Source organism: Mesoplodon mirus (genome assembly GCF_964341445.2).
Source record: "Mesoplodon mirus genome assembly, chromosome: 4".
NCBI lineage: Eukaryota > Metazoa > Chordata > Mammalia > Artiodactyla > Ziphiidae > Mesoplodon > Mesoplodon mirus.
This window is the reverse complement of record NC_138979.1, coordinates 102214695-102241959: the sequence shown is the minus strand read 5'-3', so window position 1 is coordinate 102241959 and position 27265 is coordinate 102214695. Positions and strand designations below refer to the sequence as shown.

At 44.2% G+C, this 27265-nt stretch overlaps 2 protein-coding genes across 7 annotated transcripts in view; one reads left to right on the top strand and one right to left on the bottom strand.

Moving 5' to 3' along the window:
- Window positions 1-2953, top strand: part of TUBGCP4 (tubulin gamma complex component 4) — a 58911-nt gene extending 55958 nt beyond the window's left edge. For 2 of the 3 annotated variants that reach the window (XM_082617370.1, XM_082617371.1), the window contains 2 exons: window positions 457-596; window positions 1209-2512. In XM_082617370.1, coding sequence (XP_082473496.1) covers window positions 457-596; window positions 1209-1221 — 153 coding nt within the window. In that variant the 3' untranslated portion in view covers window positions 1222-2512. Of the gene's footprint in view, window positions 1-456; window positions 597-1208; window positions 2513-2869 lie in introns of those variants that run through there. The other variant, XR_014293717.1, reaches the window with a different exon arrangement.
- A 23-nt stretch (window positions 2954-2976) lies between these two features.
- The window catches only part of TP53BP1 (tumor protein p53 binding protein 1), a 73803-nt gene continuing 49514 nt past the window's right edge, over window positions 2977-27265 (bottom strand). For 2 of the 4 annotated variants that reach the window (XM_082617365.1, XM_082617366.1), the window contains exons 18-28: window positions 24165-24317; window positions 16724-16995; window positions 15911-16060; window positions 15185-15615; window positions 11515-11706; window positions 10880-11095; window positions 9054-9269; window positions 5106-5200; window positions 4370-4569; window positions 3728-3873; window positions 2977-3331 (exon numbers count right to left, since the gene is read on the bottom strand). In XM_082617365.1, coding sequence (XP_082473491.1) covers window positions 3144-3331; window positions 3728-3873; window positions 4370-4569; window positions 5106-5200; window positions 9054-9269; window positions 10880-11095; window positions 11515-11706; window positions 15185-15615; window positions 15911-16060; window positions 16724-16995; window positions 24165-24317 — 2259 coding nt within the window. In that variant the 3' untranslated portion in view covers window positions 2977-3143. The remainder of the gene's footprint in view (window positions 3332-3727; window positions 3874-4369; window positions 4570-5105; window positions 5201-9053; window positions 9270-10879; window positions 11096-11514; window positions 11707-15184; window positions 15616-15910; window positions 16061-16723; window positions 16996-24164; window positions 24318-27265) is intronic. The other 2 variants (XM_082617367.1, XM_082617368.1) reach the window with 1 other exon arrangement.

Here is a 27265-nt window from a genome sequence, read left to right as displayed (position 1 = left end):
AAAGCAGATAATTACGTGCTGCCTGAGCGTTCAAATATAGTTCAGCCCTGAATAGTTTATTCAGCCCACCAGATATGCACTGGCTTTGTTCTTACTTTCTGACATCCAACCTCCTTACTTCCTTGAACTAACCCTCTCTTTCACTGAGATTATAATTACCCACCTGTAACGAAAACACAGGCTCTCCCCAACCCCAGTACACAGCAGAATATATTAATTTGAAGCTGGCTGCTAAATTCCTACTGAGTATGAGAATACTTTCATAGGAAGTCATGCATTCTATGGACTCGGTATGAAGAAGTCATTTTAGGAGCTAATAGAAATGGGAATGGGGAAGGCCAGTTGGTACTGTGGAATTTTCAGCAAGACTTCCAAGGAATCTCCCCTGCCCCCTCAGTCCACATGGATAGCTGGTAAGTCTAAGAGGAATGACAGCTTGAGTCCTTCTCTCTGCAGGGTTTTAGCCGCCAGTCTTCACTCTTATTCAAGATTCTCTCCAGTGTTCGCAATCATCAGATCAACTCGGATTTGGCTCAACTACTGTTACGACTAGATTATAACAAATATTACACCCAGGCTGGTGGCACCCTGGGCAGGTAGGAACAACCACCTTTGGGGCACTCAGTGGACTGTGTGTGTGTGGCTTTGTAACGAGTTGTAGAATTCCAGAGCTGGGAGGAGACTTTAGCCATCATCTAGTCCAAATACCCTCCTTTTATAAACAAGGAGAGTAAGGCTCAGCAAGAGAAAGAGCTGTGTCTGATCATCAGTGAAGATTATTTTGCAGTCAAAGTCGTCATCAGAGTAAAGAACCAGCACTCCTGGCGCTGAGGCAGGGTGTCAGTCCCTAGCGCGATGCGAACCGGCCAGGCAGCCTTAGCGTCCCCCACCCCAGCCTCCCTGCCCCCCAGCTTTTTGCCTCTGAAAGGAGGGGACTGCTCCTTCTAACTCCAAACTTTTAAAAAATCTAATAGTGAGACTCAGTGGTAGATGTCTTCTCTCAGAGGTCTGTCCCACTCAAAAAAGCAATTTATTATTCTGCTTTCTCTCTCTGAAATGTCAAGCAGATTTCTCCTAAGTGATTTTATTAGCAAGAAGAGTTTTAAGATGAGATTATCTAGATCACAGGTTGCCCTGATTCATATTTCTTGGAAGAAAATCTTGGGAAAGCATGATATTTTGATGCAACTCTTTTTTTTCTTTTGTAGTTTTGGGATGTGAGAGTTTCTGGTCCACAAACTAAGTCAGTCAATCCCCTGCGTTGTAACAGAAGATTCAAAACAAACATCCCATTCTCTGGCCAGACACTGTATGTCTGCAGCTACTGGAAAAAGCTCTACCTTTTCTCCTAGAAGCAGTTATTGAACATCCATGGATACAAATCCTACCCCCCTTCCCATGTGGAAGGGGCACCTGCCCCACCTTAGGGGAGTTCTTAACCCATCCACCAAGGAGGACTTGTGGCGTCAGCCCTCCCTCTGCTGACCGTGCAGGATCTGTTACATTGAGAACATTGTCGGGTATGTTCATTTCCTGAGCACCTATGTGCCTAGGTTCTGTTCAAACCGGGGGACAGAGCAGTAAGCTGTACAGATCAGAACGTTAAATGGCTCATGTGAAAAAGGAATTACATGTATTAATAAGTCAAATTCTGGATGTTACCACTGAGCAAGAAAGGCACCAGGTAAGACAGGCCTCCCCACACCCCACAGACCTCCTTTCCTCTTTCAGAAATTAAAACTGAGCATCTCCTGTCCTTAAGGATCTTCAAAACTGTGAATCTGAAGAATTTTACCAGTAACTTCCAATTATTTCAGATTGGTAAGAGGGTAATAATTCTGGCTATTGACAATGTATTCAAAGTATTTTTTAACAAAGAAAAAAGGTCCTTAAGAAAAAAAATTGTTAGATTTTGAATACTGAAAGATGCAGATCTAATTATCCCATCTTGGAAGGACCACAGGAGTAATCTGGCCCAACCATCACTGATAACCATCAATCTTCCTATCAGTGTGAACCAAAATATTCATTGAATAACCCCCTCCAAACTGAAAAAGAATGCAGCATTCTGGCCTCAGTGTGTAGCCACTCAATCTGGTCCTCATCTCTACATCTTCCACCACATACTATACACCCTTATTCCCTGTAATTGCCAGCTAAAGATGACCCCTTCCACTGCTTCCTCTGGAGCAGAGGTTAGCAAACTATGGCCACCCACCTGTTTTTGTAAGTAAAGTTTTATTGGGACACAGTCACACTCATTTGCTTACCTATAGTCTACAGTTGCTTTCATGCTGTCGTAGCAAAGATGAGTCGTTGTGGCACACCAAATGGCCCACAAAGCCTAAAATATTTACTATCTGGCAGAAAAAAAAAGATATTTAAGCCCACTTTAGAGAATGAGAGGACATCAACAGGGATGATGCTGGAAGTACAGAAGGAACAGCTTCCAGCAACTGGGACAGTAACCGTAATAAAATTTTGGACCTCTGGCTAGAGCTTCTAACAAACATTTCCAAGTGTTATCACTGTTTCTTATGTTTATCCTTGTAGCAAGTCGTCAAGTTTATAGTCACCACCCATTCACAACAATTGGTCCTTTTCCCTTTTGGCTCTGAGAGTACAGTACCCACAAGGTCAGCTGTTAGTGAGCTCAACTCTAAAGAGAGATTTTTTTTTTCATTGCCAGAAAACTAAGAGCTGTGCCCAATTCCACTCAACTTCTGCCACAACTATAAATCTGGGCCTGTTGTAAAATCAGGTTTTTGAAAGTGCTGAATTTTAGACAGCCCAGGTTAATCTTTTGACAGACAATGATACCACAGAAAACTTGAAAAAAAATTCACTCCTTGTTATTTTCCTTGGCTAGCTGTCCTTCTACAGTGAACAAGCCCATTGAAAACTGCAGAGAAGGTACTATGTTTGTCTTGCTATTTGTTGAGATTAAGCTCAAAGAAATGGATGAAGAAATCCCAGTTACTACAACCAGAGATTCAACATTTATTTTATCATAAAAGTCCAGCAAATAAAAGTATATACAAGATCCATGCAAGGAATCCGGTTACACACAAGACACATTTAAAACCTGGTTAAAACACAGTCTTCACAACACCAGGGAATAAAACCGGTAAGACCGAGTATCCTTAGTGAGAAACATAATCGTGTTTATATTTTGGATGCTGCTTGAATCCAATTCTCTGCCCAACAATGAGGCACTGGATCACCCACTCTTGTGACACCACAGGCAGCTGCAATGCTTCAGCACACTTCAGCACCGAGGCTGGGCACGAGGGGTCCGTCACCACCACATCAAATACCCCTAAAGCAATATCTGCAGGAAGCAGGGGAAGGTGAGTGAGGAAAGGAGACTCAATTTTAGCCCTCCAGTAAAACGACAGATGAGCCTTCTCACCAGTATATCCCGCTCTGCCCAAACTAAAGCCCTTCATGTCAAACACAGTGCCACTGATCACAACCAAAAGTGAAAAGTCACAATCACTATATGCTGGCCTTGAGTTTAGCAGGTATACCGGTGGACACCAGGAGAAGCATAAGCAGCCCGGTGCGTCACTCATGTTGGCTCACCTCTTGAAGGTGGTACTTTTCTTCTCTTAGAAACACAGGTAAGGTCAGCCTATCAGGACTGAGACTCAGACCACAAGGCCTAAGTGCTACGGGTCATGGACATCCTTGGAGCAATAACAACACACACACACTTTCCAGGTACCTTTGTTATGGGCACTTGAATGGTGCTGCTTCACAGAGGCTGCCCCCCCAGTCATGAGGATCTCAGACCAGAGCTCCAGGAAGTTCTGCTGTTGGTCTGATACCAAGAGTACCTTCAGATTCTGGAAAGGGTTTTCACGGGGTTGCCTACGAAGGAGTCAGAGAAACAGCATGACAGATAATATCCAACGACAGCCTTTCTGCAAAGGGACGCAGGTACAGCTGACTGCTTTCAATAGCCCCGCGTTAGGGTATCACCCCCGCTTCCCTCTTTCTCTGAATGATGTGTATTTTCTGGGATCCTGACCTTCTCATCTACCCCTTCTGATTTCCATGTTTATCCTGAGGCCAAGTATAAGCCAAATCATGCTCCTGAGCCTGTATTTTTAGACGTGTTGCTTAAAACAAGTTGAGAATATTGAATCTACATGAAAATCTCACACATTTTCAAAAGGTCCCTAACCAATATACTCTAGGATAATAAACTAGACGAACTGCTAAAATAATCTCAAACCCACTCAAATTCTGTAATTTATCCTATGATCATTCTAGTTTCTAGAAATATTTACTCTCCTAGATTCTCCCCCTCTGGAAGCTTGCCGTCTTCCTGTCTGCCGTTCTAGATGGGCTCTCAGCTACTCACCAGTCCAGAATTCTTTGCTCCTCGAGGCTGTACCCAGCTGGCAGCAGATAATTGCGGTAATTCTGGAGCTGGTTGGCATGGCAACTATCATGGACCCAGACATGAGACACACAAGGAATCCCACTGGCAAGGCACAGGAAGTACTTCCGGGTTCGACAATGCTGATCCGCAATTAGGAGACACTGGTAGGCTGTATTACACTGGAAGAAAAGGAATGGCACCCATGGGTCTAGTGACTTCTAGGGAAAGCCCCTGAACAGCAGCCTTAATGAGTCATAGGGAACAGATCTGAACACTTCCGTATACTATCCAAAACGTGACTGAGTCTGTCCTTCTGCCCAAGGCCTCTTCTCTCACTAAAAACCCCAAGTAGCTTCCCTAGATAATCTCCCTGCCTCACCTGCAGCTTTCTGGGGGCCTAAATCCGCAAGAGACAACCAAACCCCAAGTATTTAGCCAACACTGTAACAGGGATTGCTATTAAACACCAATTTTAATCTGCTTTTGTCCCAGCAACAGAACCACAGCTATTAAGTAACCCAAGGTTCTAACTTCTCTTCCTTGTACACAGTAAAAATTCTGTTTCATGCAACAATGTTTTGGCAGTTTCCCAGTTCCTGAAATCTCTAGCGACTGTATCCATCGTCCCCGGCCCCTATCAGCCTTCTTCTCGGTACAGCAAGTGGACTCTTCTCATCGCTGCCCCTTTGGGAATCTACACAAAGAAACTCCTCACCTGGGCTTCATTGAAGTCTTCGAGAATATAGCCAGCTCCTGCTCGAAGCTGGGATTCTGTGTATTGCTTGTTGAAAGGAGGAATTTCTAAAAATTCTATTAAAGAGACATAACCAAGGTAATAGTTACTACCAGCTGGTTTTTTATTTGCTACTTTATGCGTGCTTCTTACTGCCCCTTCTCCCCAGCTGTCTCCACAGCATTGTGTCCCAAAGACACAGGTGAAGGGCTTTCCCCATGGGTCAGAAAGAGATCTGTCTTGAGGCCTATAAAATGCTGCCAAAAGAAGGGAAAGAGCAGGAGGGATGGGGGAAGATGAGAAATGGAGGCAGGTCCTACATCGGAAAACATCAAAAGTTTCTACACTAAGAATGAGTCATGGGACTGTGCACAGGGACGGACATGCACCCACTTCCCACAGTGCTGTACTCCAACTTGAGTAACCCTTACCGTCAGGAAGTTCCTCCTTATGTCTACCCTAAATCTCTCCTTGTGCAAACTAAGCCTATTTCCTCTAATTCTGCCTTCTGTGGAGATGAAGAATGAAGCACTTTTTATAATAAAGCCTTCAAATTTGCCCTTCATCAGCAGCATTTTACCCCCTTATACACTAAATCTTTGATAAACCAAAATGCTCAAAGAAAAGTTTTTTAAATTTAACTAATTAAAGTGAAGGTTAGCCAGAAAATCCTGATTCAACCTTTTATTGAAAACTATAAAAACTATAAAACTTCAAGACCTTTGATGGTCTTGAAGTACCTCAGGACACTGAACATCAATGACTGCTCTATAGTCTTGAGGGTCAAGTAGAAGTACAAGTTACAAGAGATGAGGCTGAAGCTGTAACAACCCTAGGCAATTAGAAATTGCTTCTTTTGACCAATACCTAATTTGAGCTTGTTTTCTCGTCATCTGCTCCTCTTATAAGAATAACACATTAAAAAATATATTTTATTTAATTAGGAAATTGGAGAAATTAAGCTCTAATGAACTTATCACCAATAAAAAACCCAACCAAATGTATAAAAGTTCAGTGCCAGGGCCACTCCCTTCCCCCTCATACCCGTAGTAAAACCTGCTGGAGCAGACCCCCTGAGGAGGCTGCCCAGCCCCCTGCTCTCTGGTGCCCTCCCTGCTGCTGGAGCTGCTCAGGCAGTGTTGATGCCCCAAACTCAGGCCTCTGTTTAGGTCTGACTGGCCAGCTTATTCACTTTTATTGCTCTTTTCCTGAAAATGAAAACTCAGAATCAAACTGGAAACTCTAAAGGGTTATAAGAAACTCAGAATACAGCAAGACTATTTCTCAGTTTTGCCGTGGCATCCTCGACCCATATCAATATATCATGCCGCAATTTTCAGTACCAGCACTCTACTGCTGAGTCACTGCCAAGGCCCCGCACAGCTCTTTATTTGTCTCAAGACTTCTATTTTATGTCTAACTTAATCCAGGACCATTTCTAGTCCCAACCTGTTTAGATTTTAATCCCCATCTATATTTCCTGCATTTGTGTAATCAAATATTACCCTGTCTAGGCAGTCCCTTTCTCTAATTTTTCTCAGTTAGTTTGGATTTAATTTTCTTTTGACTTCATGAGTGGCCCTGTCAACCAGAGGCTAAAATGAACAGGTTTTTAATTCCATCATCTAAATCAAGGATGAAGGTACTAAAACCTAACTCTGGAGTCCATCCCTGTGGCTGATGGGTCCCTGATGGTGTGCCACCTAATGAGACTAGGTGCCATATTCTTAACTCGTTACTAAATATATCTCACAAGACTGATTCAAATATTTTACTGAGCTCCTGATATAAATAAAAGAGATTCTCATTTATCTGGAAGATATACCACATAGTTTCTTAAAAACTAATTCTGTGGAGGACCGTTCTAATACAAACGTCTCGGCTTCTTGAGATAGAGGAACCTCTAAACATTCTCGTATACCAAAAATATCAAAGGATTTTGGTACTGTTGGGGCAATGTCTAAGGATGAAGGAGCAACATAAAGCAGACATATTCACCATAACCACACTTTCTATAAGAAACATGGAGATCCCTCTAAAAAACTGTCCAAATTCCTCCTCATTTAGACAAAACCTACCTCCCCTCACACATGGTTACAAGAATGGGATTAAAAACATTTGATATATCTGCAAAGGGGAATGGAGGGAATTCTCAGGTTTATTAAATCTCACACAGGCTCACAGATTTTGAAGGAATTTGACAGCCTGCATCTCATACCAAAGCCAGCTTTCTTAGGCATGCTGTACCGATCAACAAATAAAACATCTATAGAGCTGCTTTGTGAAGTCCTGGTCTAGGAAAGGGCTAGGAGTGTGTTGAAGAATAAAGACTAGAGTCCATCAATATTGTGAAAGCAAAACCAGACCACGAACACGGTTTTGATACCATGACACACCTCTTCACAGAAACCTCAAGGGACTCCCAATCCCTTATGATCAAAAGTCAAACTATATTCCTGGCTTGGAAACTCCTCACACACCTCATTTCCCACTGTACCCATCTGAATTCTGTCTGACAAACTAGGCCTGATCCACACTTAATCTTGAAAACCCCCCACTCTACACCTGCTCCCACACCCTAAAGCCTCAATACTCACGACTGTTTGTGCACCTTCCAGATGGTATAAACCTCAATTGCAACTCCCTGACCACCCTTCCCACGTCCCTGAACGGATCTTCACATAGCTGTAGCTGATGAGATATAGCTTTGGTTAATTAAGAAAATCAGGGGCTTCCCTGGTGGTGCAGTGGTTAAGAATCCGCCTGCCAATGCAGGGGACACGGGTTCGAGCCCTGGTCCGGGAAGATTCCCACATGTCACGGAGCAACTGAGCCCGTGCACCACAACTACTGAGGCTGTGCTCTAGAGCTCGCGAGCCACAACTACTGAAGCCCGTGCACCTAGAGCCCCTGCTCCGCAACAAGAGAGGCCACCGCAGTGAGAAGCCCGTGCACCACAAAGAGTGGCCCCCCTCTCCCCAACTTGAGAAAAGCCCGCACGCAGCAGTGAAGACCCAACACAGCCAAACATAAAATAAATAATAAAATAAATATATTTAAAAGCAAACGTAGAAAATCACCCACATACCTGGAGCGCCAACCATCACAGATCTGCAGTTGGTGCTGTTTTCTGAAAACGATGCTCCCTGATCCGATTCCCTCTTGCAAGACTCAGCATTAGTCAGAACTCTAACTTGTAGAACATCATTCCGTTTAGACTGTTAGTCTTTGCAGACACATTTGGGTACCGCACTGCTGTCAGCCACTTATATTACAATGTATATTTGTACCTGCCCAGGTTTCTCTCCTAGATCACACACTCTTTAGACAGCTCAAGTAATTTCTACCTCTCCCCATTGCAGTCTACTCAAACCCTAAGTAACAGACAACATAGAAATGTGTAGGTTTAGTTTAAGGTTGAAACACAAGAGTTGAAAAGGCCTAGAGGCTCCTTCTCTGAAATCACCCTGGGACACTGGGTACCTCACATTCCCAGTCTTACAGACCTCAGGAGAATGAACTTCACTCTAGCCCCTAGAACACAAAAGGGAAGGATGGCAGGGCATTCAGAAACCTGACTGACGTGGATGATTGATTGTAGTAGGTAAAGTGAACGTTGGGTTCTAAGTCCCAAGTCTACCATTATCGTGGATAAAAAGCAATTATTTGACCTCTCCAAGCTTGTTTCTGCGTCTATAAAATGGGTAACATCTATCTCCCCTCTGCCTCACAGGATTGTTTTGAGGAACTGATCACTAAAAGGAATTCTGTGAGAAGACTCTATAAACCAAGAAGCAGGGTTAAATTAATTTTCCCTGACCGTGATTCCAGTTGCCACTTGCCCTTCCTCCTCTACAGATGGTTCAATAAAGTGAATGGAAAGGAAGGAAGTACATGTGTTAGAGCCCCCAGGGCTTCTTAGGGCCTTACCCTCCTCTTCCTCGCTGCTTCCTGTAGGACCATCTGGCAATTTGGAGCGGCTAGCCAACTTGTCACTTGTTGTGGCCATGGTGAGGAGAAAGGCATAGCCCAGAAACAAGGTCTTGTTGAGGGGCAGAGGCCCTCTCTGCTCTTCCAGGGCAGAGGGTTCACCCATGTTGTCTCCACTCTCACAGGGGCTCACAAACTCTCCTGCCCCCACTGCACCTGGAAGGACAGAGGCACAGAGTACAGACCATTCCTAGGCACGATGGGATGCGCAGGCAGTGTCCTGATGAGCTTTTTTGAGCTATATATAAACCAAAGACCAATCCTATGGCCAACAACCTAGGAACAAGTTTGCAGTGTAGAGAAGCTCTATGTATTTAAGTTTTACAGTCATGACAATGTATACGTTATTTTCATAAGTGAAAATCAACTAGTATTGTTTTTATACAGCCAAACCAAATACTTCTGAGGCCATCTGCAGAAAAGGTGATTCTAATACAAAGATAAAGTAAAAGTGAAAAATGTTTGGAAATCTTCAGCCCACTTTCTCTGCCCAGTGCCCTGACTTCCCCAGGATATGTGATATTTTGAAGCAGCCTTTGAAAAACTGGGTTCACCAAGAAATGTCCCCAGCAGATACTCCCACCCTATCCCTGACCCTCACCAGAACAGTGCACAGAACTTTGTAATAAAGTGCTTCTACATGTTGATGGAACAATATCAAAACAGCCTGCTTCAACTGCCCCAGTTTCCAACACCTGGGAGTAGGTAAGTGAATCAGCCAGTCCAGAACACCCATGCTCGGAGTGCCCCAGTAAATCCTTGAGAAGAAAACAAATACCTGACTTGGAGAAGCTGAATCGTAGGCTCATTAGGAGGCTAAGATGACAGACAGGTCATGCCTCCCTAAAATAAAACCAGCAGCAAGAGAACAGTCTGATATAGCATGTATAAGCCTGGACTTCAAAGTCAGACTGCCTGAGTCTGAATTCTGGATTACCGTGTCACCTTGGGAAAGTTAGCCAACTTTTCTGTGCCTCAGATTCTTCAACTAGAAAATGAGTTCTAGCACCTATACCTCATAGGGATTATATGAGGTACTATGTATGACGCACGTAATTCCATGCCTCACATACCCTGTAACACAGCAGAGGCGTTAAGATAGATATGGAGATGACACAACTCAAATACACAGGAAACAAAAGCAGCTCTGGTGCCAGGACGATGTAACAACCAATGAACTTCCTCAGTTTGCAAGACTAAGAAAGCGCCCTTGGGGCAGACTCTGAGGACTTTACCTCTGTGTCTCCAGAAGCCACAGTGGCTGGGCCTGGGTCAACCGTACAGACCCAGTAAACAATAAATGGATTGAACTCCTCTATTAATATGACTTGAGGGGCTAGAAAGGGGTTATTTGGGGGTAGGTAGGGAGAGGGGAGATACAAGCCAAGGTTCTGGCTTTCAATAGGACATCTGGGAAAGCCAAAGGGCCCTGAGCACAAGGGAGAGGGGAGCCGAGCTTCTGGAGGGAGATGGTGCCAGAAAAAGCAAGAGGTCTACGAAACATTTCACCTGTTTTGAATCTGCTCAAAATGCATTACATTTCCTCTCCCTCCTAGAACCAACACAGGGGTCAGTGGATGTTGCCAATCAAGACCCGGCTTCCTATCTACCCGACTGGACTCTGCTGGGAGATGGAGGCTTGTGCAGGACTCCAGCTGTGTAACCGGGATGGAGGAGCCATTGCGTGTATCAGGCTCCGTCTCTCCAGCAGCTGACCCTGCATTTGCTGTGATCTGAGGGAGAATGAGGCAAAAGGGAGCACTCACCAGGTTTCACAGTGGCAGATTTCCGGCCTCGCTTGGCAGGGGACCGTTCCTCCTCAGAAGTGGTAAGTTTTCTTTTGCCTGAGGGAACTCCGGTGGAGGCACGAGGGCTTTCTGTGATCTTTCGGGTAGGGGTTGTACTGCTGCTGCTGGAGGCAGTGGGGGTGGCGGGGGAGCTGATGTTACTTCGCCGCTTCCGTTTCCCTTCCACCAAATTGTCTATGGGAGGATAAGCCGAAGGTGAGTCAACTCCCGTGGTCTGAGGCCCTGAACGCCAAGAAGCTGGGCACAGCCTGATTCAGAGACCGCCACACTCTTTCCCCCACCTCCCATGGGGGCAGGAAGCCTCCTTTAAGGCCACCATATTTTCTGTTTCAGTCTCTGCCATGACTAAAATGTGCTGGGTCCCTTATAGAACTGGGGAGGCAAAAAAAAATCTGAGGACTTACTATTTGGTCTTGGCGAGAAAACAGAGCTATGCAGTGGCTCCAAAAAAACTGGCTCATTACCATCTCATAAACGACAAAGGAATGATAAGATTCAGGGAAGCATTACTGATTGCTCTAAAAGCCACTCCTCCTACCACAAGCAGGCCAGGGTCCAGAGGCACTTAGTTGTTCAGGAAGCAGAGGTCTTACCTAAGCTGATATCTGCTGCCTTGGTGAGGGGCGTCACTGCCTCATATGGGCCCAGGCCGTACTGCTCTCTCAGTCTGTTTCCTTGCTCCAAGGACAAGATGACAGCCATTCGCTTATACCACTTCCTTTGGCCTTCTTTTTCAATGCTGTAGTACAACTCTCCAGACTCCTTCCTATGCCCTTTCACCACTCCTGGGTAGGAAAAACATAAAAGCAGCTTGCTGTTTAGGCTGCTCAGCATGCACTCAGAGCAGGCCTGAGTCAGGGAATTAGAGGAGGTACAACAGAGGACTGCAGTTAGGGCTGAACAGAACCCTGGCTGTCAATCCCAGACACCGCACCACTTAGGGTACATGTAGACACCACCCAGGGACTGGAACGTGAAGCTTCTCAGCAGAAGGAGCCCTTTAGTTATAAAATAAAGCTTCCTAAAGCCAGCCTTTGCGGGTCGTTAGCGGTTCAAATGGTTCTTGAAGTGAAACGGCATGTGGTTTGTTAAACAGTCCCATTACAACTTTATAAACCTTTCCTTCTTGGTTTCTTTGGAGGCTGGGTGATAATTCTTGAGTTAAGTTGTAGATGAAAGACGACATCATTCAAAGAGAGAGAGCATGTGTCTGTGTAGCAAAATCAAAATAGAGATATAGAGCAGAGAAAGGAAAAAAATAAATCCTGCCTCTCCTCCCTGATCTTCCCTCCTTATTATCTACTTTTCTGCTCTTGTTCTGATTCAGAACCTCAAGATAAGGCCTCTAGATTAGAAGGAACACGATGTGGGGTATAAAAGGAAACTGGGCTAGAATTCAGGAGACCTGAGCCTAGGCCTAATTCTGCTACCACCAAGCTGTGTGATCTTGGGCAAGACCCATTTCCAATCCTATGAAAAAGATACATATATAAATATAAACATAAATGCAACACACATATGATATAAAAACAGGGCACTGACGTGAATACTTTCTCATTCCTATGAACAGAAGGGTTCATTTGTTCTCTCCCATTAGCCTGTGCTTAAATGAAGGGCTAAAAGAAACCCAGAGCATGCATCAAGGGAAAAAAAAAGAGGAGAAAGCAGGCCTTGGTTCTCTCCCTTACCTATGCCACAGAATCACTCTTTCCCCTTGCTTGTTCATCTCCTGGCTTAAATCTCTAAATCAAAAAGACCCCTCAAGAGCACAAAGAAGCCCAAGGCCAACAACACACGTCACACTAATGACGAGCTTCTAGAACTAGAGGCTGTCTAGTGTTGACATTAGCAGACAGCCTCAATAAATGGGACACAGGATCCCCTCCGCTGTATGCCACAGCTCACTCAGGATAGAGAACTGCCTCTCTCTTAAGAGGGCCTAGTGTGGACCTCCAAGAGAGGCTTTACACTGGAAAGAGGAACAAATGCATTTGATACAAACTATGTAAGTCACAGGTCATAAAAGATCTCAATCCATGTGCTACTAACTGATGCTACATGGAGCTAAGTGTTATCCAGAACTAGAAGGTGAAGTGGCCCATATAACAATGAAATAAAGGGGCAAACAGCAACTACTCAGGAGTCCAAATCACGAGACAGTCTGAAGAGACTTCAATAGAGGCATTTTTGCCCATTATATACCAATCCTTGTTCCAAAAAATCCCCCAGAAAAAGGATGTTTTTAAATGACAAACTCAATGCAAACATGTATTCCCAAATTACTTCACAGAAAAGAGGCAATATATTCAAAGAATGGGCACATGAAACAGTCATAACAGACAGAAATCTCTCACCATCACGGTACAGGGAACTGTACTGGTTTAAAAAACAGGCACCATTTTTCCAAACCAGAGAATAAGTGGTGGATGTGCAGACACACAAACACAGCACTAACAACCTCCCCCTAAGCAAAAATATCTCCATATATTTGCCACAGTCAACTACCTAAGGGTCCCATCAAGAAAGGTAGTAACTTTACAAGTCAGTGGTGAAAGAACAGAAACTGGAAAGGGAAAAACACTAACTTTACAATGGAGAAACTTGGCAAACACCACCTTCACCGATGATGAAGGTTAGTATCAGCAGAGATGCCCTTTGCATGTCACATACTCCCCTCCCACACACAATGTGTTGAGAAAGACACTTCACTTCTGCAGCATTCTTTTCAAAAACCCGTAACGCCAATCTAATCAAGAGAAAACATGAGACAAACCCAAACTGAAGGACATTCGAAAAATACCTGACCAGTACTCCTCAAAACCGTCAAGGTCATGAAAAACAAGGAAAGATTCAGAAATTGTTACAGATCAGAGAACAAAAGACACATGAGGGGGCTCCCCTGGTGGTACAGTGGCTAAGAATCCACCTGCCAATGCAGGCGACACGGGTTCGAGCCCTGGTCCAGGAAGATCCCACATGCTGTGGAGCAACTAAACCCATGTGCCACAACTACTGAGCCTGTGTTCTAGAGCCCGCAAGCCACAACTACTGAGGCCCGCGTGCCGCAACTACTGAGCCTGCGCTCTAGAGCCCGCGAGCCACAACTACCGAGGCCACGAGCCACAACTACTGAGCCCATGTGCCACAACTACTGAAGCCCACGTACCTAGAGCCCGTGGTGCACAACAAGAGAAGCCACCGCAATAAGAAGCCCATGCACCGCAACAAAGAGTAGTCCCCGCTCATCGCAACTAGAGAAAGCCTGTGTGCAGCAACGAAGACCCAACGCAGCCAAAAATAAATAAATAATTTTTTTTTTTTTTTTTTTTTTTTTTTTTTTTTTTTTTGCGGTACGCGGGCCTCTCACTGTCTTGGCCTCTCCTGCTCCGGACCTGCAGGCTCAGCAGCCATGGCTCACGGGCCCAGCCACTCCGCGGCATGTGGGATCCTCCCGGACCGGGGCACGAACCCGTGTCCCCTGCATCGGCAGGCGGACTCCCAACCACTGCGCCACCTGGGAAGCCCAATAAATTTATTTTTAAAAAAAGAAAATAAAAAGACACATGAAGACTAAATGCAATACAGTAATCCTGGATTGGATCCTGGGACAGAAAAATGACATGGAACAGCTGGTGAAATCCAAAAAAAGTTGGGAATTTAGTTAATAGTAATGAGCCAAGGTAGTTTTCTTAGTTTTGACAAACGTACCATGCTAACGTAAAATGTTAACAACAGGGAAACCGGAAAGCTGGGTGAGGGGTTCATGGAAACTCTATATACTATTAATACTCTGTACTTTGCAACTTTTCTGTATATATAAAATTTTTCCAAAATAAGAAGTTTATTCAAAAATAAACAAGCTGTGACAAAGCGAGAGAGAGGCATGGACATATATACAGTACCAAACGTAAGGCAGATAGATAGTGGGAAGCAGCCGCATCAGCTCGGTGCTTTGTGACCACCTGGAGGGGTGGGATGGGGAGGGTGGGAGGGAGGGAGACGCAAGACAGAGGGGATGTGGGAACAGGTGTATATGTATAACTGATTCACTTTGTTATAAAGCAGAAACTAATAATAATAATAAAAAAAAAGATTAAAAAAAACAAGCAATAAAGAAGAATAAAAAAGCCAGGGGTGAGAGTAACCAGTGTTAGGAATGAAATTTGACTTTAGAGAACACAGAAAAGTACTCAGGCTGCAGTGAACGCTGTTGGTATTGGAGGATTGGAGAGGTGTTAAGAGAGGTCTTGCCTCTTTTATTACCTGCACTGAAGTACTCATCCTCCGAAAGGGCTGTCACTTCTGTATCCAGTGGGATGGGGTCACACAGCAGAATGTCTTTGCCCAACACATCACACTCATACCCATCATCAAAGAGCAATTTATACTTCCCAGCTCCAACATCTCGTGTGATTTTTCCAGAGTAAAAATAGCCATTGGATGACCACTTGGCTACAACACGGAGCCCTACAAAGCTGTTCCCTGGAGAGGAGGCATCTAAGCCATCAGAAGGGCCAGCAGCAGTCTGGAAAGGAATCTCTGGAGAGTCGCTTCGACGCAAAGCACCAGCACCCATGTCTGCTCGTCTGGTGGAGTCTGGCACGCGGGGCACGATACGGGTGAAGGATTTATCGTCTGGCGACATGCTGGGTGAAATGTCCTCTATGCCCAAGGGGCCAGGCACAGCTGTTTCCCTAAAGAGAGATAAGAGAAAGGAGAAGGCAGTGAGAATAAGCAGAGAGCAGTACTTATCTACCAATTTTCCCACTCCTTTGTCCATGGGTCTCCAGCCCATTCTTCGCTAACCCATCACAGGCAGAAGCCTGGTGTCTCAGCAGCCTCACTCTGAACCCTGCCCACTCCCCGGTCAGTGTGGGCCCCTCTTCTCCCTCCTGACACCCCACATACTCTCTACTCCCCTCTCTTCTCTCTACTCCCTTTTTTTCTGAACAAGTCATAGACTAAGTGTATCTCACACTACCCGGGTACCTGGTTCCAGTGGTCCGAGAAGGCGGGCGGCCCCTTCGCCCGCGCCCACGAGGCGTGACGGGAGCCTTCCCTCCCTGTCTGATGCCAAGGCCTGCATCACCATCCTCCTCACACACTGGCGTCCCTGTCTGACTGACCCCTTTTCTAGGACTAGAGAATGAAGACAGGTTAGTCTGATAGCACCTGCTACTGGATCCTTTCTTCACAGTCTCCCCTTGGTCCTCAGACTACATGCCAGGCCAACACATGCTGAGCCTCCAGGGCAGCAGGAAGCTGGTCCACACACCCACCACCCAATCAGCTGGGAGCAGGAGTGCAGGGTAACAAGTAAAGGACATCCTTCTATGCAAGTCTATTCCCTCCTGACAAAGCTTCCTACTGCTGCCCTCAAAAACAGCACATCCATTTCTGCCCTGCCTTCTCTTGTACTTCAGGCTCTGGATACCTGTAGAGGAAAACAAAAAGCTAGGGAATGTGTCAAGTTGGGGCCGCTACCCCAAACTTTGTGTACTCCCAACCAAAACACTCATAGGCTGCAGAAAATGGGGGCTGGGGGACAGGAATATGTGCCAGCTTTCCCAAAGTCCCCTCACCTGTTTCCTACGGTTTCTCAGGAAGTCTGCCTCCCAGAGGGCTCCACCCTACCTCCCATGCAAACCCAAAATAGGAGAGGAACGAAAGGGGAGGAAGAGGAGTTGATTTATCCTAGGAGGAGGATGCGGGGACCTCCCATTACTCCCCTTTTCCCGTGATATTAAAACGTCAGCAACCCTGCCCCTGCTGTGGCTCTCTCTCTGGAGACCCTGTCTGCACCTCAGTTTTCCTGGGCCTCCTCGGGAGCTGGGCAAGGCAAAATCTGCGGGTTCTGTCCCACTGGTTTTCCCTTTGAGTGGTCCGGCTCCTCTCCCTGAGCTGCCACTGCTGTGCATGGCTGAGAGACTTGTCCCACTTGACGTGCGGTGTAAGCTGGATGCCTTGGAGGAGAAGGAGCTGATATCCCCCAGGTCACCTGAAGAGCCCCCAGTCTGTGAAGGGGAAACTTCAGTTTCACACTCCTGACACTCTACAACTGGCTCTTCAGTCTCCTGCAAGGAAGAAATGGATACAAGAGCTTTAAAAAGCCACAATAACATAATGCTCATGTGATGGTTGGAAAATCCTAAATGGCAAGAAATTTCAATTCAGAAAGGTGGGAATTAGGAGGGAACTTTCTGGAGTAATGGAAATGTTCTATATCTTGCTTTGAGTAGTGATTACATATAACTGTCAAAGTCACTGAACTGAACATTTAAGACCTGTGCATTCTACAGGGAATACATATCTCAATAAAAAATAAAGGTGGTACTAGATCAGAAGAAAGAGACCTCTATCCTGAGCTAAGTTAAATTATCTTTTTACTGGACAAGTTCACAACCTTTGGCTGCTGAGAACCCAGCAAGGATTCCAACCCAGAGGACACAGTAATTCCCTGTCTAACAGAAGAAAGGTAAAGAAGTAGGTAGGTTAGAGGAAGAAGTGGTTAGAAGCCCTTCTGGGAACATGATTAGAACAGTGGGTAGCCTTACATGTTTTTTGAAATTAGATATTTTCTATTACCTTTCAATATGTGATCAAGGAAATTAAAAATTATAGGCAAAAATAGCTATATAAGGAATGGTATCACTGTTTACCAAAATGAAAACCAAAAAAGGCAATAATCAAAGTATATGAATTTCCGGTATCTACAGAGGACAGGAATATCAAACTGACTTTATCTCACTCACATGCCTACTTTGATGGATTGGTAGTGGTTGCCTGGAGCTCAGTTTTAAGCAGCCACTAAGGCTAATCCCCAGGTTTAGTGAGGAAAGGTTCTAGGACCAATCAGCAATGTCCTCTATGGGCACAGGACTGGGAAACTACAGCACAGGTGCTGCACGCTTGCCTTCCTACTCTGCCTGTTTATGCCTTAGCGCGCTAGTTATCAGAGAAAATATGCAGAAGTGTAAGACAGACTCTTCCCCCGAAGAGTTTACAATCTCTCTGGGAGACAGTATGCAATGAACACATGTTTAAATAATGCTATAAGATGATTAAATGATTATTTTTGACCACTCCCTTCTTGAAAATCTCTTCTCCTCTAAAATCTATAAAGTCGCTTTTTCTTCCTTTCACTCACTCTACCTCTCTAGCTACTTCTATTTGTACTTGTTTTTTGGTTCCTCTTTCTCTGCCTATTCCTTTTAAATTAGTATTTCCCAGGACTCTGTTCTCATTCCTTTCCTCACTCTCCCATGTTTTCTCTGGCCAGTCTTACCTGACTTATTCCGGCCTGTCTACCAACAATACAATGATGACTCAGCTCCAAATTCACAGATACGAATGCCTACTGAACTCTTCCCCTTGTATGTACTAGGGACACCTGCAGTTTAACCCATCCAAAACTCAATCTGTCATCTTCTCTTCATTTCCTTGCCTTCAATGAATGAATCCTGGACATCCCCAGTGTATCTCATATCCCCTGCAGCTCTCTGTAGCAGGGGCTGGTTTTTCTCAACCAAACCTCAATTCAAGAGTTTGGAGATGAGAGGCCTCCTTGCTACCCACTGCCATTAACAGATCATTTCTAACTCTCCACTTCTTGCTCCTACCAAATATCATCATTTGCCATTCCGTTAAACTCTCTCCTTCCCTCGTTGTTACTCACCAACATTCTACCAATTACTGACTCTCATGCATGAACACCTTATACTCCTGGTTCACAGCCTCCCTTCCACTGTCATTTTCTGAGGCTAACATCCATCAGATGACCCATCCAGCAACAATCTTTCCTGATCTAATTACCACCATTAACCTTTTCCTCTACTCTACCTCAGCCATCTGCTACTACCAGGGTCATTACCAGAAACTGCACCACCTCCAGAAATCTCACCATTCTCCAATCACCATCTCCTATCATCCAACTTGCCTTCTTTAGCTGGATGTGAGCATAATCTGCCAAGTTCACTTGACTAAAGCAGGTGTTGTGAGCTCAGAACTTAAGTCAACTCCTTCTCTTGGACATGGCAAATGAGCAGGGGCAACACCAGCCTAGAGGACTGGGACTCCAGGCTGTGTCTCAGTTGGAGAGTAGGCCCAAAGAACAGTAGCTAACTATACCTGCCTTTGCAACTGTTCAAAAGTTGAGCCCTTGCTCTTATAATGACTTGGGCCCAGGCTCCAAGGTGGCCTCTTATGATCTTTTTAATGTATTTGCTTATTTTTTTCCTGTGTGTCCCTCCTACTAGACTACAGAGGCCACATTAAGACAGAGTAGTAACCATCTTCTTTCCTGATTTATCCTCAAAATAGCACAGTGCCTGCCACAAAAGAGGTCCTCAGTAAATATTTACTGCATGAAGGATCTTCTCTCTCAAACCAGTGTCCTATTTGTATTCTCTCAGTAAATGGTACCACCATCTATCTGCCCAGTTAAAAAGCCCAGGCATCATATATGATTCCTCCCTCTCCCACAATCCCCACATTCAGGAATTCACCAAAGTCTATCAATTTCACCTTCTGTAATTTTTTACATCTATTTCCCTCCTCTCAATCCCCACTACCACTGTCCTAATTTGACACTCATTGCCTCTTGTCTGAACTATGCCTCTAACCTCTCCCATTCCAATCAATTGTTACACTGCTGCCAATCGGACCTTTCCAACACGCAAATCTGAGCATGTCATCCCTTTCCCCCAAATTCTTTAAAGGCTTTCCATCACACAAAAGATAAAAATCTAAACTCTCTTCTATGATATACAAAGCCTTATGCTCTGGGCCCCTACTAACCTCAAGAGCATCCTCTCTCACCATTCCCTACCCTACCGTCCTTGTCACATTCTAAATATTCATTAAGCATGCCATGCTGTCTACATACTTACAAACCTTTTCATTCTGCCTGCAGTGTCCTTCTCCCCTGCCCTTCGAACTTATCTGCCGCACTTTGAGCGCTACATCTTCTGTGAGGCCTTTTAGTCACCTTCAGGTAAGCTAGCAGGCTCTGGCCCCTCTTTCTAAAACATCTTTCCATACCTCTACTATAGCAACCACAAGTTCTGGATTTGTTGCATGTCAAGTGTAAATAAGCTCCTAAGAGAATAGGGACCCTGTCTTTTTATCTTCTTAGTCTCAGTGCCCGCCATAGTGCTAGGAACACAGCAAAAAAGAAGTTGCTGGTAAATAAATGAATAAAATTTTTAAAATACAATAAACAAAGGCTACAAGAGATGAGGGAAGGAAAGTTCCCAGAATCCTCTGACGTCAACCTGTCCACCTTCACACCTCTATGCATCTTTGGGCTGCCCACCAAATGTACTGTTCCCACATCTGTGCTCTTTACTTTCTGCCTCTGTGCCTTTGCTCACCCAAGCCTTCTTTCTATATAGAACACCCTTTCCCTGTATCTCCCAATGTCTAAAACCTTCAGTGTCCAACTCAAGTACTTTCTGGCCCTCACCCAGAAAGGCTTTATCAAAATTCTCTTCAGACACATTTCCTCCTCTTCTAAACTACTACACACACCTTCCGTTTGACACACATCCCTTTCACTCTTAAGAGACAGCACAATGTAGTAGTTAGGAGTGCAGGCTGTGGAATTAGACTGCCTGGGATGAATTCTAGTTCCTCTGTTTATTAGCTTTGCAGCATTAAGCAAGTGATTTTACCTTGCTATGTCAGTTTCTTGAGTACAAAATGGGAATAACAATATCTACCTCACAGCTTAGTTGTGAGAATTAAATGAGTTAAATCATGTAAAAGTCCTTAGAATGGTGCCTGGCAGAAACAGACACACAGATGTAGAGAACAAACGTACGGACACCAAGGGAGGAAGGTGGTGGGGTGGTGGGGTGTGATGAATTGGGAGATTGGGATTGACATGTATACACTAATATGTATAAAATAGATAACTAATAAGAACCTGCGGGGCTTCCCTGGTGGCACAGTGGTTGAGAGTCCGCCTGCCGATGCAGGGGACACGGGTTCATGCCCTGGTCCGGGAGGATCCCACGTGCTGCAGAGCAGCTAGGCCCGTGAGCCATGGCCGCTGAGCCTGCGCGTCCGGAGCCTGTGCTCCGCAACGAGAGAGGCCACAACAGTGAGAGGCCCGCATAAGGCAAAAAAAAAAAAAGAACCTGCTGTATAAAAAATAAATAAAATTCAAAAATTCAAAAAAAAAAAAAGTAGAGTGCCTGGCATATAGCTAGTGCTCAATAAATGTTAGTTGCTGTTACTATTTTATTTAATTATGGCAAGTGTTTCCCAAACTATGTAACATAGGCGTATAATACACATTACTTTAAAAAATGTTCAATGGTCAAATAAATTTAGGAAATGCTGTGTTACACAATTAAATACATTTTTTAAAATATTTATTCATTTACTTTGGCTGCGCTGGTTCTTAGTTGTGGAGTCTCTGTTGTGGTGTGCAGGATCTTTTAGTTGTAGCATGCGAGCTCATGGTTGTGGCACGCATGCGGGATCTAGCTCCCCGACCAGGGATTGAACCTGGGCCCCTGCACTGGGAGCATGGAGTCTTACCCACTGGACCACCAGGGAAGTCCCAAAATAGATATCTTTACTGGAGGGCTTCTTAGAGCCTTTAATATAATATGCACTGTGAATCTCCATGGTGGGGGAGGGGGCAGTTACAGCACTAGGTGTTTTCTCAAACTTAACATTTATGATCATGGAACTTTGTTTTCCCTCTCAGAGTATCTAGCAGGCCTGCTGTTTCCAAAAATATACTTTAGAAAGCACCATAAAAAATATTAAATAAAGTAATATGTATAACACTTAAAAATAGTACCTGGCACATAGTTCAGTGTAGACTACAACAGTTACAAAAACTTTTCATTAAAGCAAATTTTTTTCTATAAAGCTGCTAAGCTCACAATGTTTCCAAAATAGTAATAACATTGAAAAAAATTTCATAAACATAAAATTGAAGGTAAATCAACGTTTTAAAAGAAATATTTCTGGAAGTTAGTGGGAACTCCCTGGCGGTCCAGTTGTTAGGACTCCATGCTTTCACTGCCAAGGGCCCAGGTTCAATCCCTAGTTGGAGAACTAAGATCCTGCAAGCTGCACAGCACAGCCAAAAAAAAAAAAAAAAGACAATTTCTCAAACTGATATAAAATGCCTCTGACATGAGGGCCACAATGGCCCATTAATGAACAATAGCAATAATATGGTTCCACTTAAAACTATATACCAGTTTTGGACTTCCCAGGTGGCACAGTGGTTTAGAATCCACCTGCGAATGCAGCAGACACGGGTTCGAGCCCTGGTCCGGGAAGATCCCACATGCCGCAGGGCAACTAAGCCCGTGCGCCACAACTACTGAGCCTACACTCTAGAGCCCGAACGTCACAACAAGAGAAGCCACTGCAATGAGAAGTCGGCGCACCGCAGTGAACAGCAGCCCCGCTCACCACAACTAGAGAAAAGCCCACACGTAGCAACAAAGACCCAACGCAGCCAAATAAATAAATAAATTTATATATTAAAAAAATTTCAGGGCCTCCCTGGTGGCGCAGTGGTTGAGAGTCCGCCTGCCGATGCAGGGGATACGGGTTCGTGCCCCGGTCCGGGAGGATCCCATATGCCGCGGAGCGGCTGGGCCCGTGAGCCATGGCCGCTGAGCCTGCGCATCCGGAGCCTGTGCTCCACAACGGGAGAGGCCACAACAGTGAGAGGCCCGCATACCGCAAAAAAAAAAAAAAAAAAAAAAAAAATTTCAAAAAAGATAAATAAAACTATACACCAGTTTAATTCTCCCTGAGCACAACCTCCTATATGGCTAGCTGGCAGAATTAAAGAAAAGTGCTTGACTAGGGAATAGAATAGCTATGCCTCTCATCAATTACTAAAATGGTTCCCAGATATTAACATATATACCAAGAAAAAAGTGCCAGATCTTTAATTCTAGAAAATCTCTCTAACCTCAGCAAGTATTAGATCTAAACAAAGTCAGCATACAACGTACACTATAACAATCAATAAACACCAATATTATGCTGACACTGCAAATGAGTCCATAATGAATCCTGCTAAGAAATAAAGGCTCATCTCCGGGACTTCCCTGGTGGTGCAGTGGTTAAGAATCTGCCTGCCAATGCAAGGGACATGGGTTCAAGCCCTGGTCTGGGAAGACCCCACATGTCGCGGAGCAACTAAGTCTGTGCATCACAACTACTGAAGCCCACGAGCCCTAGAGCCCACGCACCACAACTACTGAGCCCAAGTGCTGCAACTACTGAAGCCTGTGCGCCTAGAGCCTGTGCTCCATCACAAGAGAAGTCACCGCAATGAGAAGCCCACATACCACACTGAAGAGTAGCCCCCGCAGCAACAAAGACCCAACGCAACCAAAAAAATTAATTAATTAAAAAGAAAAAAAAAGGTATATCTCCTACTAACAGGTTCATAACCACACACAAATGGAAACCAAGTCCAATGAGTAAAAAATGTTAACACGTGAGAAAACAGTGAGAAACGATGAGAAAATACATGTAGCTAAACAGGGAGTTCTACACTTCATTAGTTTCCACGGATTAAAAATAACACGTGGGCTTCCCTGGTGGTGCAGTGGTTGAGAGTCCGCCTACCGATGCAGGGTACACAGGTTCGTGCCCCGGTCCGGGAAGATCCCACATGCCGCGGAGCGGCTAGGCCCGTGAGCCATGGCCGCTGAGCCTGCGTGTCTGGAGCCTGTGTTCCACAACGGGAGAGGTCACAACAGTGAGAGGCCCACGTACCGCAAAAAAAAAATAATAATAATAAAAAATAACACGTAACAGGGAACTATATTCAACATCCTGGGATAAACCATAATGGAAAAGAATATAAAAAAAGCATGTCTCTATGTGTATAACTGAGTCACTTCGCTGTACAGCAGAGGTGGACACAACAGTGTAAACCAACTACAATTAAAAAAAATTTTTTTTAAACACATAAAATCTTTACACATGAGAGAGATTTATCAATCTGTTCTTTATAGATACAGAATGCATGATGGGACTGGTTAAATAAGTGACCAGAGGTCAAACAGCAAACCCATGGTTGGGAAAGACAGAATTCAGAACTCTAGCCCAGTTGTTATTTCTTTCTCATAAAAGGATTAAAGAAAACACAGTGTTAGTAGCTAGTTGTATAGGGAACAGGGGAGCAGGTAGAGAGCCTGGGTAATTCTTCTATTGAAAAAAATTTGCCACATAGACCCACAGTGTACATTACCTCAGTTACTTTTCTTTCTACCTCTGTTCCATCCACATAATACACATCTGTGATGACACGAGTGACAAGTGTGCGAACCTCACGAATTGTTCTCATGTGGCGATGCAAGACATGGCCATGAGGGGGCTGAGGCATATCAAACTCTTCCTCTCCCTATGATAAAAAATAGAGAGTCTCATTGCAAACTGTCAGAATCACAAGTCAACTGCTTCATGATGAGCACTGTTCAGAGGTTCCATGAATCTAATGTGATGGAATTTTCCTGTTGCTTTGTTTCTATTCACCTATAGGTAACGCTAGGGATGGACCAGCTGTCCAGCCAGAGGCTAGGAAAAGTCTGTATCAGTTTCACCTAAAACAACCTATTTCTGCCTAAATTAAAAGCGTAACATCTAGCACTTATATCTAGGATATTTAAGTGAAACTTTGACCCCTAAAAGCACAATGAGATTGTAATCCTTCTGATTTTGTTGCCGACTTGTCGATCAGCATTCAAGTTTATACTTACAACAGCTCTTCAGGTAACAGGAAGGCGTTCTTTAGAACTTTATACAAAACAATAACATCTGTTAATCTCAGTGCAGTCTGCTCTTCCTGCATTAGTAAGTGAAAACTACGGTATATTTATATCTGGAACAAGACATACTGATTTCTCCTAGAATTAAATATGAAATATTTGATCTATTCCAAATGAGAGACGGTAACTAAAGAGTTGAGCTAGTGTCCAGAAACAGAGAACATTAGCAAATTAGGATTTCATATCTAGTTGCACCATAATCAGTTATATAGTTTAAATAAGACCCTATATTTTTATGACAACTGTTACCTACATGTTTTCTCATAACACCTAGTTCACATTTATCCATATCCAAGCCCCCCACCGCCCTTCTACCCCATGGCTCTGCAACTGTGAGAGGAAATGCACACTTCTTTCTCCCACCTTATTTCCCCTACAGTAGACTGATTTTACTTTCTGCAATCAGTGTCAAGGTATCTAAGTCTTTCAAAAGAGTTATTTTTACCACTGCAATAATGAGCCCGTTTTTTTCCTGATAGTCTGGTGGTAATTTACCTAAAGTAATTTCTCTGAATAATTTGCACTCCAACTTCATGTTAGGGGTGAAATATCTATTAAAATTACGTGAATAAATATAAATAAAATATAATGCGTGGAAACTTATTCAACCAATTCCTTAAAATACTTCTGTATATACAACTCTGGTTAATGAATGGTCAGGGCATACATCAGTCATCAGGGTGCATCAGAACCATAGCAGCCTGGACTTCCTGCCTGCACACACAGGGGTCTAAAAGGTTTCAGTGCGCTTTATATATCCCTGAAATGCGGCCAAAAAGCCTCCCTGTATTCTTCCATTACAACAGCCAGACAAATGATCACTTCAAGAGAGATACCTAAATAAACATGTCTGATAGAATAAGAAAGGAGAGAAGGGAAAGAGGGCAGATAAAAAGAAAGTTATGGGGCTTCCCTGGTGGCACAGTGGTTGAGAGTCTGCCTGCCGATGCAGGGGACACGGGTTCGTGCCCTGGTCCGGGAAGATCCCACATGCCGCGGAGCGGCTGGGCCCGTGAGCCATGGTGGCTGAGCCTGCGCGTCCGGAGCCTGTGCTCCGCAATGGGAGAGGCCACAACAGTGAGAGGCCCGCGTATCGCAGGAAAAAAAAAAAAAAAAAAGAGAAAGTTATGCTTACTCTCTTCAAATAGTCTTCTGAAAAGAGGTTTCTGTAAAGATAAATAGCTTGAGGATCTTGTTATAATTAAGGGAAGATAAAATAAAAATAAAACCACACTTTCACTTCATAGAAAACCTGGCTCCAGGCCCACTTGACACATAAATGGAAATTTAAGGAATGTCAAATGTAGGCTGCCTATGTTTTTCTCTGAGTACTGAACTGAGTCCTACCCAGACTGAAAGGGATAAAAAAGCACTGACGCTTGGAAAACCTCCATACAGCGTTCCTCATTTTCCAACCATTCTTCAAAAGATGGCACACCAACCCCAATTTCTGTCACTGTACCCACCATTTATATTTTTTTATTGCGGTAAAATATACTTAACATAAAATTTACCCATTTTAACCATTTTTAACTATACAGTTTGTAACATTGTGTATATTCACATTATTGTAAAAACAGCACCATATCCACCTCCAGAACTTTTTTATCTTTCTCAACGGAAACTCTGTACCCAATGAGCATGTGTATTTTTCCAGCACTTTTCTCTCCTTAGCAGGAGCAGCTAGCTCCCCAGTGTGTCACCTCACTCTGTACGACACAGTAGACGTAAAGCGTAAGTGGTGGTTGTGCTGGCAACGGCTGCAGCAGTCGTAGTGACAACAATACTGCTCCACAGGCTGTAGGTCGCCAGCACATACTGAGCACTTACTGTGGGTCAGACCCAGTGCCAAGAGCTTTGCAAGCTGTATCCCAGCTTTCACAACATCCAGATGATGTCTGACTCCAAAGCCTGAGCTCTGGCTCACTGGCTCCTATCATCACGTTGAGACAGGAACAGAAATTATTTCCCTATTTGACAGAGGGAGAATAGGAGGAAGTAAAGGAAAATACAATCTAGTGGCACCCACATGATTGCTGTCTTTAAGATAAAGTTGAACTCTGTTTATAAAGGCAGAGAAACCAAATTACTATGTGGCAGAATCAAACATTTTAAATTAAGGGCGAAAATAAACAGCTGCAAAATAGGGTCTGATGTGTTACTGCCCCATATCCAAACGGCTATGCTATTTTGAAACTTCCTGAATTGATAAGGTCTTAGGTCTCAGAGGCTGTGTTACTATAAAAGGCTAATATAAACAGAATTTTTGGAGAGGCACGGATAAACAGAACAAGACTACACAAGCTGTGATTTAAAAATAGAAAAGCAACATAGCATAATGAAAAGAATACCGATTCTGAAGTCAGATATGCTGAGTTCAAATTCCAGTTCTGCCACCTACTGATGGCAAAATCTTGGGCAAGTTACTTAACCTCTCTTCAGCTTGGTTTCTTTACCTGTGAAATGGGAATAATAATACCAACCTCATGGGTTGTCTTGAGCACAATGCTGATATACTGTAGGT